The sequence below is a fragment of the Leucopleurus acutus genome (assembly GCF_964270905.1).
Source record: "Leucopleurus acutus genome assembly, chromosome: 11".
NCBI classification, from domain to species: Eukaryota; Metazoa; Chordata; class Mammalia; order Artiodactyla; family Delphinidae; genus Leucopleurus; species Leucopleurus acutus.
In genome coordinates, this window is record NC_139152.1 from 51,523,749 (window position 1) to 51,537,776 (window position 14,028).

Here is a 14,028-nt window from a genome sequence, read left to right on the forward strand (position 1 = left end):
CTGATCAAGCAGCTTAGCTCTTCTTTGATTCTTAACAGCCAAGACGTTCACAATTCAGTCTCCAGTGTTCCTTCTGGGCTGTGGAGTGACATCTTGGAGTGACATCCTTTTCTTCCATGGAGACATCCAAAGTCTGGATTTCCCCACTGTACACTGAAAAGAGCCCCACCACAGCGCTCACCCTCGGCCAAAGACAGACCGCCGGGTCGGGAGGGGTTTCCCAGCTGCTGGGGCTGCGCAGCTCGGGGAGGAGCTGGGGGCGTTGCCCACGGCCGCCGGGCTCGACGCGCAGGGCCGGGCTGTGGTTGGCCACAAGAGGCGTCCATCTTCCCGGACGAGCGCGGCGCTTCCTCACCGCGCCGGGAGGGGGCGAGGGCGGAGAAGGGAACGCGCTGCCGAGCCGACCCCTCCCGCGAGCCCTGCCCCGCCTCGCCGAGCCCCGCGCTGCCGCCCCGGCCGCTGCCGCCCGTAGCTCGCTCCCCAGGTGCCGGGGAGCCGCGGGCCGTGAACGTGCCGGCAACTTTGCGGCCTCCGGGGGCGCGGCTCCTCCGGGTGCGTGTGCGAGTGTGTCTGTCGCCGGCGGCCTCCTGGGGGCAGCAGCGGAAAGGGGGTCGGGGGAGAAAGAGGCAGCCTCGGCGCACGGTGGCCCAGGAGGCAGAGGCCCCGCGAGGCGCCGGCGGCGGAGACCTAAACTCCGCCGGGGCTGTGCCCAGGACGCGTTCTTACGGTGCGGCAGACGCCCTTGCGGTCGGCGCCCGGGACTTGCTTTAGGATCGCGATTCCTCTTGCCTGCCTGGGGCAGTAGCAACCGTGTGTGCCGACGGAGGAGCGGCAGTAGCATCCCCAGCCCGGGCGGGACCCCCGAGCGCCGGAGCCGGCGGCTGGAGCAGGAAGGGAGAGTCGCGGCGCCCGCCCTCCCCGGCTGGCCCTGCCCCGCGCGCCCCGTGCGGGTTGCTAACAATGGTGCGGAGCGCCGGCGCGATTCCCGCGTCCGCCCAGCGGTCGTAGAGGAAGTGGACGGGCTCCGGGTGGGGTGGGCAGGGAGACGCCCCCCACCACTCGCTTGCTGGAGTTTGCCGGCGCGCCGGGCCTCTCCGGCCCCGAGCCCTGGGCTCCCCTCAGCATCACCGACGGCAGCTCGATCCGGAGAGTATGGTGCCAGCGCCCGGGTTAATCTAGTCCTCGGCTCGCTCCTTTTTTTCCTCCTTCTCCTCCTCTCCCTCCCCCTTTCCCTCCTGTCGGTGCTGCCTCTGGGTTCCCGGCGTGTGGGAGTACAACTCTCTGCCTCTCCGAGGAGACTGGTCGGTGACCCTCGAACAGAACTTGCCCGCTGAAAGCAAACCCAGAACAGTTGGATAATGTCCACTCCGAGCAGATTCAAAAAGGACAAAGAGATCATAGCCGAGTATGAAAGTCAAGTCAAAGGTAAGGATGGGAGCGGCTGCCTTGTTCCTTTTGTGTGCTTTCTTGTCATTGTGCTCCGGGAGTTGCATTTCTCACTTGGGGTCTGTGTTGGAGGGAGGTGGTGAGGCACAGCTAGAGCGCCTCGATGAGCCACCCGGGGCTTCGTGGAAGCCAATCCCAGTCCCAGTCCCGTCAAGCCCACAGGGAGCTGGAAACAGGGTGGCTCTCCGCCGCTGCCGGGGCGCCCCTCCAATAGGGGAGAACTGGCTTTAACTTAACCACCTTCAGCCGGGCAACTTACACAGGAGGCAGGCAGCAGCAGTGGTTCCTGCCCAGTTATCATCACCGTCATACTTATTATTTTTTTAAAACGATACCATTGTCACAACGTAATTTTTTTTAAGGAGTCATTTTTTGAAGTCTGGCTCCGAAGTGCTCTAGAGCTTCATTGAGTGCAGGCAATTTTTGACATTCGCACTGTTCACTAATTTATCAGGGCGAGTCCCGCTTTTATAAAATAGCTCCCTAAAAGCTGGGCAGTTAAACCAAGCAAGGACTAGTGGAATCTGACTCCTCCTTTTAATCTCTCACACTCACACGGGAATATTGCTTTATCATTTGTTGGAGGCCACTTGCATGTAAAATGAAGGTTTGAATATTTGAGTAGTAGTTTCCATCCATTTACATTGTCAACTGATGAAGGAATCTAATTAAGGTTGATTACACATTTTTACTTAACGTGCCTTGTGGTTTAAAAAATATATTTTCTCTCCAGTACAAGTATTTTGTGTTGCTGTTGAAGAGTTTAATAAACATATATTTGGGTTTTTTTTTTTTCCTCCTTTATGGTCTCTCATGGGTAGCTTTTCCCATCCATTGAGACAATGGATGGAGTGTTGTGATCACTGATGTTCTTTGGAATATTCAAAGCAAAGTTGATAAAAATTGCTTTGTAGACACCTGTGTTTGTACAGACACAATCTTATGAAAGGACTGCAGAGAAAGGCGTTCCTGTACTTGTCTTGGGAAAAGCAGGAGCAGACTGGGGGTTCTTTTGTGTGGTCAAGTTGTGAAAATGCTTGGAGTCCTGTGAGAGGACCTGGTGGGGAAACCCTCTGTCAATCAGTGTGAATCTGGACCATCTCATCATGGCCAGAGACAAACACAATATGCAAGCCCAGAGACTTAAGTTTCCTTTAGGTTGACTCCAGTAATGGAGTTAAGATGAACACTGTTCAGGAAACACAGATTTTTATCTGCATGCAATTAAGATAATTTATACTTGTAGGAACTGGTTACACTGACATGGAAGTTATGTTAGCAGAGAAGTAATTATTTGCTTTGAGACAGGTAAACTTTCTAATGAGCATAACCTTTCTTTTCTTAACGGTCCAACACAGCCAAAAGTCTTTCATACTGAGGTAGAACTCTTGTTCACAATCACCATTTCTCTGTGTGGTTTTTCCACATGGCTCTTTGTGGCAGGTCTTCAAGGGGTAGCAGTCTGGTTTTCCTGCTGCTTGGAGCACTGACTTGTAGAATGTATTTCCAAGTATTGGTTTCGGTATTTCTGCTCTAAGGTCATTTGTCCATGATCAAGTCTTTATCTGAAAAATATTCTCATGATTAATCTCTTTCAGAGTATGAATTTTATAGTTATATGGTTACTTATATGCTTTGAGGGTATAGGCCGTCTATATGGATTTAAAAATAAATACAATGGGGACTTCCCTGGCAATCCAGTGGTTAAGACTCCGTGTTTCCAATGCAAGGGATGCAGGTTCGATCCCTGGTCCGGAAGCTTGAGATCCCACATGCTGTGGGGGCACAACAACAACAACAATAAATAAGTAAAATAAAAATCAATAGAATGGGATGTGTTGCAATGCTTAAAATGTGTCCATCAAATCCAATCCAAGGAAAAATCACAAACATGGTAAAAATTACTTTTGGAACAAATTCTGTCCCATAGAAAGTGATCTGTCTCTTCCCTTCAACCCTCCTCACTTACCTGTGAGTCCTCAGGCTGCTTTATGGCTCTTTACGACACCTGACCTGCCCTTCTCATCAGAGCCTGTGTCCACACTTCATCTACTTCCCCTGTAATACTTACACATCCTGTGTCTAACCCAGATCCTTATATTCATATGCAAATATGGGAAGAGGGAAATATCAATACAATGGAATTGGATCATATACACCTTGAATGGCACACATTCACCTGAATTTACTAGGCAAAATCAAGAAGGCAGTGGAAGAGAAATGAGTTAAATAGTTAAATAGAGCATGAGGCCCGCTGTCCTGTGCAGTGAGAATAGGTCCCTTTTTAAGGATAGTTTCAGAGGTAGGATCCTGGTTTTCCGTTTCTTTTCCTGAGCCCCTCTTTAAGGGTGAGTATCTCACCCTGGCAGATGCTAGTCCACTGCTTAAAGGTAGGTGGTTTTGGAACAACCAACTCTTTCAATTCTAACAGGTATTTCATCTGACGGTAAACAAAAGAAAGTGGCTTATTCTGTTGCTGGAGGAAAACCTAGCTGTGCTGGACTCATTAAGAGAAGGCGTTGGTCTCTTCCCAATGAATAAAGACGTAAATATTGGACTCTCTGCGTGAGTTAAGTGTATCTGTGATACACTTAAATGTATCAAGAGTCATTTCTGATTATATGTGACTTTTCTACCTTCTGACTTGAATCTAACATTCTGGAGTATCGTCCTTTCTTATTCTCTCCCATTTCGCCTAATACCAGTTGCATTTATCTCAGAATTTCTGAGGTAAGGGTTTGATTTAAAAGAATGACTCCACAGATGTGGGATTTAGCCACTGTGGCTGCCTGCATGTGTTTAGGAAACAGACTTCATGGGGCTATTTTCAGTGTGAAAAGAACCATCCTAGGTGTAACGTGTAATTTTATGCTGTAATTTTATGGGTAAGACCATAAATGTATCCAGTTAGATGTATCATGTAGGGCGAGTCACTTAGCTTCTTCCTGGGTTTTGGTTTTCTTATCTGTAAGATAGGGAGTTTAGATTCTCTCAGTCCTAAGGGTCTTTGAGTCTAATTGAAGATGTCATGTCAGTTCACATTAATTATGCAGTAAAATTTTCAAGCTTTTTGCATTTTCTCTTGGCTGCCCTGTCTTGAGGAGGGTTACCTTTGCTTTAACTTTTTTCATAATTCACAAACACTATGTATTATCTGATTTCTCAAGGAATTAAAATGTAATACCACAGAAAATACAGAAAAATAATAAAACCACGTTCAGAAAAGTAGAGCATAGAATTGTAAGAGGGGGAAGAATTGGGAATTATACAAGTAGTTAAAGGAATAGATAGATTCAAATCGAGGACAAAAGGACCCCAAGCAATAATTTAAAAGATTAATGTGTTAGGTAATGTGTTAACTATAGGAGGAGAAAGACTGCTTCATGCGTGTTGGTCAACTTCCCAAAGATTTAGAATCCAGAGAAATTAATCTCTTCTTTGTGTGGACCCTTAAACAGCAAGATTGTCTGGAAAAGTGTATGAAACTCAAACCAGTTGACTACACTACTTTTAGCATCTCTGGCAAGATCGTAGCAAGTGGCTAACAGAAGGTTTGGGGATCATCTGTAGATTTTAGAGATCTAGTAATTTTTGAATTCTGCAGCAGAAATATTATGGAGCCCATGTAAAAAATATTGGTTCATATATAAGAGTCAGAAGAAACAAAAGACACATTTTGTGAGGTGGAACTCATGGATGGGAGGTTGTGTTTATTTTTAATAATGCGTGTTGTTAGTTGCTAAGAATTGACAGCTATTATTTGCAGTATTTTCCTGAGGATAATCTCATACTCATCTATGTGCCATACGTGCAGGAAGTGCCAAGAAAATCTGTTGTTTTTCAACCGCTCTGCTGCCTGAACTACAAATAGTACATTTTGGTAGCAGATGGAGCATAAGGAAATGCCAGTTCAATTTAATATGACCTCTCGTCATGTGATAGGTTTCAATAGGGAAATTAAAAGTGCTACTGTTACTCATAGGGAACCTGTGTCTACCTCTAATGTTCTTCATTTAACTTGCAATCGAAAACAACAATTTAAATTACGAATTAAAACTTTATAGCTGGGAAGGACTTTAAACATTTCCTGTCCAGCCCACTTCAGTGGTGCAAGGAGGCATAATGTCAGTTACACAAGTAACTGTAACAAATGTGGGACTGGAACCCAGGTCCTCTGCTTTTTGGTAACAGTGGTTTACTTTTAGATTCCTCACAAAGAAGAGTAGGAGATAGAACACTTACCTGTTTAGACTTTACATCCATTGAAGGAATCATAGTTGGATGGACTAGAGAACAGTAACTCTGGTCCGTTAACAGGAGGAGTTAATTAAATTGATTAACCATAACTAAGTTGTTTTTTCACCAAGATCATTTCAAGAAACCACAATGCCCAGGCAGCAGCTTCACAAGGTGGTTTAAAGATCAAGGGGAAAAAAATATGGTGAATATGTACAAATGTAACATACTAATTTTGAAATTTTGGTCATACTAAGTGAAGCTACTGCAATAAGCTCTCTTATGTTGTCCAGAAAACCTAATTTGTTTCATGAACTTCAAAGTATCTTAAGAAATAGTTTTGGAGAAATGTTTAAGCAAAGCATGCTCTGAAATACAGTGAGGGTTGGAATATGCTATGGGATGGTAAATCTGAGCTCTGTCTAGATTGCTTTGCTTACTCCTGTGCTGTGTGATGACCAGGTCAGGAACCTCACATCCTCAGCTCTGGTCCAATTTGAGAGTCTACTTTGTGGACTGAGCAGACCCTTTTTTATGCTAACTATTTTTATTTCAAGTTACATAACTGAGAATTAAGATTAAGAAAAAATACGGAGTAAACTGTATGTCTAATCACTCAGTCTACCTTTGTTTTAGTGGTTTGAAGGCAGAAGTTGGGAATAGAGACAGTTACTAGAAGACATTTTTAGTTATTTGAAGGTATTTTTATTCGTTGGACCCAAATTACTTTCTAATTTATTGACAACATATATATGCTCACCTGTTGGTATGTCAGGATGGGAAAAAAACAGAACATAGTGTTTAAGAGCAGAAACTGGTGTTAGCCATTCAGCCCTGCCACTAATAATATATTTGAGCCCTAACAGTCAACTTCTTCATCTGTAAAATGGGGATAATAATAGTACTTACCTCCTTGCCTTTGTGAGGCTTCTGTGAGGTGATTTGTGGAAAGCCTTTATCACACGCTTGGCACTGATAAATAGTCTATAAAAATTAGGCCTTGTTATCTGTTTCATTTTGTTTTTCTTTACGTTTCAACTGCTTCTTGTTACATTCTGACTTAGATAAGCTTTTTGAAATTCAAATACATAATCACCAATCTGCTGCCTAAATAGATCCCAAACTGGGCGATTCTTAAATCATCCTGATAAAGTCCTCTGTACTTTTAGAATGGAGTGAGTTTCATGGTGGGATTAAAAAGGGATATGTGATAGGCAAACCAGAGAGATTCCCAGCTCCTTATAAGGTGGATTTTTTTTTATTGTGTCATTCCTTTTTATCCAAGTACAAGTAACAGCTGAAAAGCACATTTCCTGGGCTGCCATGTGTTTGCTTACAACTTTTGTTTTACATTTTCTCTACCTTTAATGATGCCAAATGGAAAATGAAAACTGTAGTCCAATCAATTGATTTTATTTACCCATGGTGAAAGGGATTCTTATGATGTCAGATAAAGTCTCTGACTTAATTTCATAGTTTTGAGCAAAATATTTTGTTTTAAAATCAATATAGAAATGAAAAATTTCACTTGTACCTGCTAATTTGCTTTTGCTTCATTTGAAAGCACTTTGATTTTTTTCCAGCTTTATTGAGATATATTTGACATATAACAGAAAGCACTTTGATATTAAAAATTATTGTCTAGGGCTTCCCTGGTGGCGCAGTGGTTGAGAGTCCACCTGCCGATGCAGGGGACACGGGTTCGTGCCCCGATCCGGGAAGATCCCGCATGCTGTGGAGCGGCTGGGCCCGTGAGCCATGGCCGCTGAGCCTGCCCGTCCGGAGCCTGTGTTCCGCAGCGGGAGAGGCCACAGTGGTGAGAGGCCCGCGTACCGCAAAAAAAAAAAATTATTGTCTATGTATCTCCCACACCTCCTGGTATAGGGCTTCATTAAACATTAATTGAATGAATAGAGTAATTGTTTTGAATTATCATTCCTTTATAGTATAAACTAACATGGCGATCATTCAGAATTATCTACGGTGTCCAATGAAGTATTACCACAAAATTAAACTGAATTCAAATGTGTAAGTTATACACATTTAGAAAGTCACAGAGCTGGAAACAGTCAGCGTGTCCAACAATGGAGAATAGTTAACTAAATTCCACTGGGGAATGGTTAACTAACTTGTGCACATGGAATGTTATGGGGTCATTAACAGTGGTTTTTGAAGAACGTTTTATGGTATGGAGAAATATTTTATAATAATTGGGAAAAAGAGAGACCATTAAAAAAAAAAAAAAGCATGGTTAGGACAAGCTAAAACAGAGCTAAATTGATGGATAGCTACGTACATACACGTGTGTCAGCCATACTGGGTAGTGGGATTTCAGCATGAGGAGAAACCGTAGTTGGACCTCAGTCTTATATATCACCAACAAATGAAATAAAACATCACTCCCTCCAAGTCAGATGTTCTGTGAAGTCAAAAGTTTATAATTAAAGTTAACTTCCATGGCGGGGGGGAAAAGAGGATGATGAAATAATAATAATGAAAAATAATCATAACAGCAGCTAACAGTTATTGAGCGCTCAGGGTGTGCCAGTCACTGTCATGGCTGCTTTGCATGGGTGGACTCAGCTTTCTATGTACATACCAAACTATAACGCATGGTGGGAGGAGTTTCCGGTTATTTTTCCTGTTTGGTATAGGTTGTATTTCCTGTACTTTTGGACCTCAGTACATCCTCTCCTTGGTAAATTTCCTGGCCTAATGCAGGAATCTCACTTTGAGACCCACCCTCCTTCAGGATGGGGGTGGGCCAAGGTACATCCAAGCGAAATTGAACCTCTGCTGATCAGGTTTGTTCACAGGACAATTTCAAACTTCCTGTTTGCCTACAGCTCAGTGATATACTTTGGTTTTTTTCTTGCTTTGAATTCAGCTAACAGTTCGTAGGTTGGGGGGTGGGAGGGTGGGAGAAGCAGCCTCTCTTTTTGTTTTCTTTTCTTGGGTGAAATATATATACAAGTGGGTACGGAAAATTATTTACAATTTAATGCATAATAATAAAATGAATACCTGGTTAGTAGCCACCCAGGTTAAGAAATAGAACATTAGCAGTGTCTAGAAACCCCCACATTGTCCCCTTTCTAACAAATCTCTCTTCATCCTATTGCCCCCTCAGTAACAATTCTGAATTTAGTATTAATCATCCCCTTGTTTTCTTTAAAGTTTTATGATAGTTTTATAGTTTTCTTTATAGTTTTGATGTATGTTATATCCATGCATCAAAAATACAGAGCACTTTTGAACACATACCAGATTTTTTAATGATATTAAAGAATTGATGTTGGGCTTCCCTGGTGGCGCAGTGGTTGAGAGTCCGCCTGCCAATGCATGGGACGCGGGTTCGTGCCCCGGTCTGGGAAGATCCCACATGGCGCGAAGCGGCTGGGCCTGTGAGCCATGGCCGCTGAGCCTGCGCGTCCGGAGCCTGTGCTCCGCAACGGGAGAGGCCACAACAGTGAGAGGCCCGCATACCGCAAAAAAAAAAAAAAAAAAAAGAATTGATGTTAATTTTAAAAAATAATAGTATTTTGGCATGTATAACAAATCTTTATCTTTTAAATATATGTGCTGAAGTATTTGGGGATGGCTAAGATTTGCTTCAGTATAATCTGGGGGAAGGAGGAAGTAGGTGGGAATACGGATAAAATAAGATTAGCCAGGAATTGATAATTGTTGGGTACATGGGGTTCATTATTTTATTCTCTTTACTTTTGTGTATGTTTAAAATTTTCTCTAATAAAAAATTTTCAAAGTAAGTATGCCTTCTTATGACTTCCATTTTTCACTCAATGTTATATTAAGATTGATCTACATTAATGTGTGTAGCTATCATTAGTTTACTTTCACTGATATATAGTATTCCAGTGCATGAAAACACTGGAAGCTATTTATTCTTTATTTATTTATTCATTCTTTATGACGTTTGGGTTATTTGCACTTTTTGCCATCATGATTAATAATAATATATAAAATGCTGTGAGTCTCCTCGTGTACATGAGTTTCTCTATGTATACTTGCTGGGTCATAGGGAATGTGCATGGTCAACTTTACTAATGTCAAACTTTTCTCTAAGTGCTTGGTAGTTATTCTCTTACCAGCAGTGAATGAGAATTCCACATCCTGAAAAACACTTAGTATGGGCCAATGTATTAGTTAAGGTAAAGGCTAAACTATAATAATAAAGAGAACCTTGAAAGACAATAACCTAAAAATGTAGAAATTTCTCACATAACAGTCTGGAGGTGTGCAGTCCAGGCTACCAGGACAGTTTTGCCTCCTTAAATTATTTGAGTTTTCTCCATTTCGTTCCTCTGCCATCACCTAGGGAACTGAACTTGTATGCCTGGTTGAAACTGGGTCTTAAGTATATCCATGTTCTGACTTACAGGAAGGAAAATGAGTCTTGAGGAGCATATGGCCAATGTGTTAAAATCCAGGCCAGAAATAATACAGAGAATTTCCATTCATTTAACTGGTGAGAACTTAGTCACAGGACAACATCTTGCTGCAAGGGAGGCTGGCAAATGTAGTCTCCCTGGGCAGCCCTGTTTTCAGCTACAACTTCTTGACCGTGAAAGGAGAGAACAGATTTGGACAACCAGTAGTCAGCATGAAGACAAGGTTTTCTGGAGAGGCAATCTACTGGGGTAAAATGGTATTTTGGCTTAATTTGTATGTCTTTGATTGCTGATGAGATAGAGCATCTTTTCACATATTTAAGAGCCATTTACTTTTGTCACTAAAATGCTTATTCATACCTTTGCCCATTTATCTGTTGGTTTGTCTTTTTCTTATTGATTTGTGCATTTTGTTTTGTTTTGGTTTTGGTATGTTCTTAATATTGATCTTTTGTCAATTATATCTGTTGCAAATATCTTCTCCCTGTTTGTAGTTCGTATTTTCATATTTTAAAAAGATATCTCTGGATAAACAGAAGTTGCTCATTTTGATTTGTTCAAATGTATCAATTATTTATATTTGGTGTTTAAGTAATTCTTCCCTACTCTAAGGTCAGAAAGATATCTGTCTATATTATCTTAGAAATGTTTTAAAATCTTGCTTTTGACATAAAAGTCTTTAATTTATCTGAAGTTATTTTTCATATTGTGAACTAGGGATATATTTTTAGTTCTTTTCATGTGGATGGCCAACTTCTTTCATTCCGCTTGCTAAATAGTTTCTTCTTTTAAAAAGTAATCTACTAGCTACTTCTGTCTTGATCAGAGTTTCATGTATACATGTGTCTATCTCGACACTCTGTTGTGTTCCATTGGTTAATTTATAAATTCTTGCACATACCACACTATCTTAATTACTATAGCTTTATAATAAGGCTTATATTTGGTAGGCCAATTCTACTTTCTTATACCCTTTCAGAAGTATCTTGGTGATCTTGGTCCTTTCTCTTTCATGTGCATTTTATTTATTTATTTATAAAATAGTTATTTGGCTGTGTCAGGTCTTAGTTGCGGCATGCGGACTCTTAGTTGCTGCATGCAAGCAGGATCTAGTTCCATGACCAGAGATCAAACCCGGGCCCCCTGCATTGGGAGTGCAGAGTCTTAGCCACTGGACCACCAGGGAAGTCCCTCATGTGCATTTTAGAATCAGTTTTCCTTCCATGGGAAGCCCATAGCCATTTTGATTGAAACTGCATGAAATTATAAAGCAATTAGCAGAGAATTGGCAACTGTGTGTTAGATTATAAGTTCTACTTACCCACGAATATGAATATTTCTCCATTTATTTAGTTGTTTTTAAATATCTTACTGTAAAGTTTTATATTTTCTGTATCTTTTTTTGTTAGACTTATTTTACTTTTGTTACTAATGTTTATGAGATCTCTTTTTTTTTTTTTTTTTTTTGCGGTACGCGGGCCTCTCCTGTCGCGGAGCACAGGCTCCGGACGCACGGGCCCAGCCGCTTCGCGGCATGCGGGATCCTCCCGAACCGGGGCACGAACCCGCGTCCCCTGCATCGACAGGCGGACTCTCAACCACTGCACCACCAGGGAAGCCCTATGAGATCTCTTTTAAAATTGTTTTCTAATTCTTTCTGGTATACAGAAATGCAGTTTACTTTAGCATATTGGTCTTATATCCAGCCACTTTGCTAGTTTATTATTATTTCAAATAATTTGTTCATATTTTGGTTAAAAAAATCTTATTATTTGCAAATATAAAGACTATTATATTTCCTCCTTCCAAACCTTACGGCTTTAATTTATGCTTCTATTTTTGCCCTAGGCAGAATTTTGAGTATGAAGTTAATAAACGTAGTGAATTGTCATTCTTTTCTTGTTCTGGATTTAAGGGAGTGTTTTCAAGCCTCTCCTACCATAAAGGATAATGATTGTTTTCAGTTTATTATAGATATTCTTATCAGGTTAAGTTTCATGTATTCTCTGTTTACTTGAAGTTTTTTTTTTTTTTGCGGTACGCGGGCCTCTCACTGTTGTGGCCTCTCCCGTTGCAGAGCACAGGCTCCGGACGCGCGGGCTCAGCGGCCATGGCTCACGAGCCCATCCGCTCCGCGGCATGTGGGATCTTCCCGGACCGGGCACGAACCCGTGTCCCCTGCATCGGCAGGCAGACTCTCAACCACTGCACCACCAGGGAAGCCCTACTTGAAGTTTTAATCATTAATAGTTGGTTGAAAGTTATCCTTTTTTCTTTTTGCAGCTATTGATTTTTTAAAATATTTTTTTATTTATATATTTGGCTGCATTGGGTCTTAATTGTGGCACAATGGGATCTTTCGTTGTGGCGCGTGGGCTCTTCGTTGCGGCACGCAGGCTTCTCTAGTTGCGGCATGTGGGCTGTGTAGTTGTGGCATGTGGGCTTAGTAGTTGCGGCATGCGGGCTTATTGCCCACGGCATGTGGGACCTTAGTTCTTGGACCAGGGATCAAACATGCATCCCCTGCATTGGAAGGCAGATTCTTAACCACTGGACCACCAGGGAAGTCCCTGCATCTATTGATATTATTTTTTCTTCTTTAATCTGTTAATGTAATGAGAAATATTTACAGAGTTTCTAATATTGAACCATCTCTGTATTCCAGAATTAAACCTATCTTCATCATTGTATTATATATGTAAATAGTTGGATTCAGTTTGCCAGTATTTAGTTCAGGTTTTTTTGTTGTTGTTTTTTGTTTTTTGTCTCTAAATTCTTGAATGAAACAGACCCATGGCTTTCCTTTCAGATAATGTTCTTGTCTGGGTTCATATTTCAGTTATACTAGCCTAACAGAATGCATTGGAGAGCATTGCTTCTCTTTCTGTTTTGTAAAGGAGTTTGAAATTTTGGAATATTCCTTCTCTTGAAAGGTCGGTAAAACTGCTTATTTGGGCCTAGTTATTTTCTTTGTGTGAAGAACTTCTAACTGCTAATCAGCAGTTAATCATTAGTTTTACTACTGATAGGATTATCTATTCTTTGTATTTCTTCTGAAGTCAGTTTTGTTATGTTTTTCTAGAAATGTCTCTGTTTTGTGTAAGTTTTCAAATATATTGACATAATGTTGATGATAGTATATTTTAAAAATATGGGCTGATCTGTATTTAATTTAAAATATTATTGTAGGGAATTCCCTGGTGGTCCAGTGGTTAGGACTTGGCGCTTTCACTGCAGGGGCAGCTGGTCAGGGAACTAAGATCCTGTAAGCCATGCAGTAGGGCCAGAAAATAAAAATAAAAAATTATTTTAGAATATTTATTTTTGCCTTATTTCTTTCTTGCTGAATCTTAAAAGGGGGTTGTCTCTTTTTGTTGTTTTTTCTTGATTTCTGCTCTTATCTTTACTCTCATCCTTTAAATTTTCTTCAGATTTATTCTGTTCTTTATCTGTTTTTTTTTAAGTTGGACATACAGCTCATTTGTTTTTATCCTTCTTTGCTACTGTAAGCATTTAAGGCAATAAATTTCTTTTCTAATGTAAATGTTATTTCTAATAAAAGCATCATTCTTAACAAAGGCATCTGTTCTTCTTCCCAATAAATATTCTCCCCTAATAAATATTTATGATAGTTCCTCTTAGAGTACCATCTTTGCTTCATCTAGAAAGTTTTGATGTGTAAAGTTTATTAAAATTAACTTCTAAGTGTTTTGAATTTCTTATAATGGTTTCCCCTTTGCCCCATGAGGTATATAGGAGTGTGACTTTACATTAAAAAAAAAAAGCGAAGGGACTTCCCTGGTGGCGCAGTGGATAAGAATCCGCCTGCCACTGCACGGGACACGGGTTTGATCCCTGGTCCGGGAAGATCCCACATGCCGCAGAGCAACTAAGCCCGTGCACCACAACTACTGAGCCTGAGCTCTAGAGCCTG

General features: G+C 41.3%; 1 protein-coding gene across 2 annotated transcripts in view; it reads left to right on the forward strand.

Annotated features, from left to right (window-relative positions):
• Positions 1 to 1,358: 1,358 nt before the first annotated feature.
• The window catches only part of SRGAP1 (SLIT-ROBO Rho GTPase activating protein 1), a gene marked incomplete at both ends in the record, with an annotated part of 273,306 nt that continues 260,636 nt past the window's right edge, over positions 1,359 to 14,028 (forward strand). For both annotated transcript variants that reach the window (XM_082851178.1, XM_082851179.1), the window contains one exon: positions 1,359 to 1,425. In XM_082851178.1, the coding sequence (XP_082707304.1) occupies positions 1,359 to 1,425 (67 nt within the window). The remainder of the gene's footprint in view (positions 1,426 to 14,028) is intronic.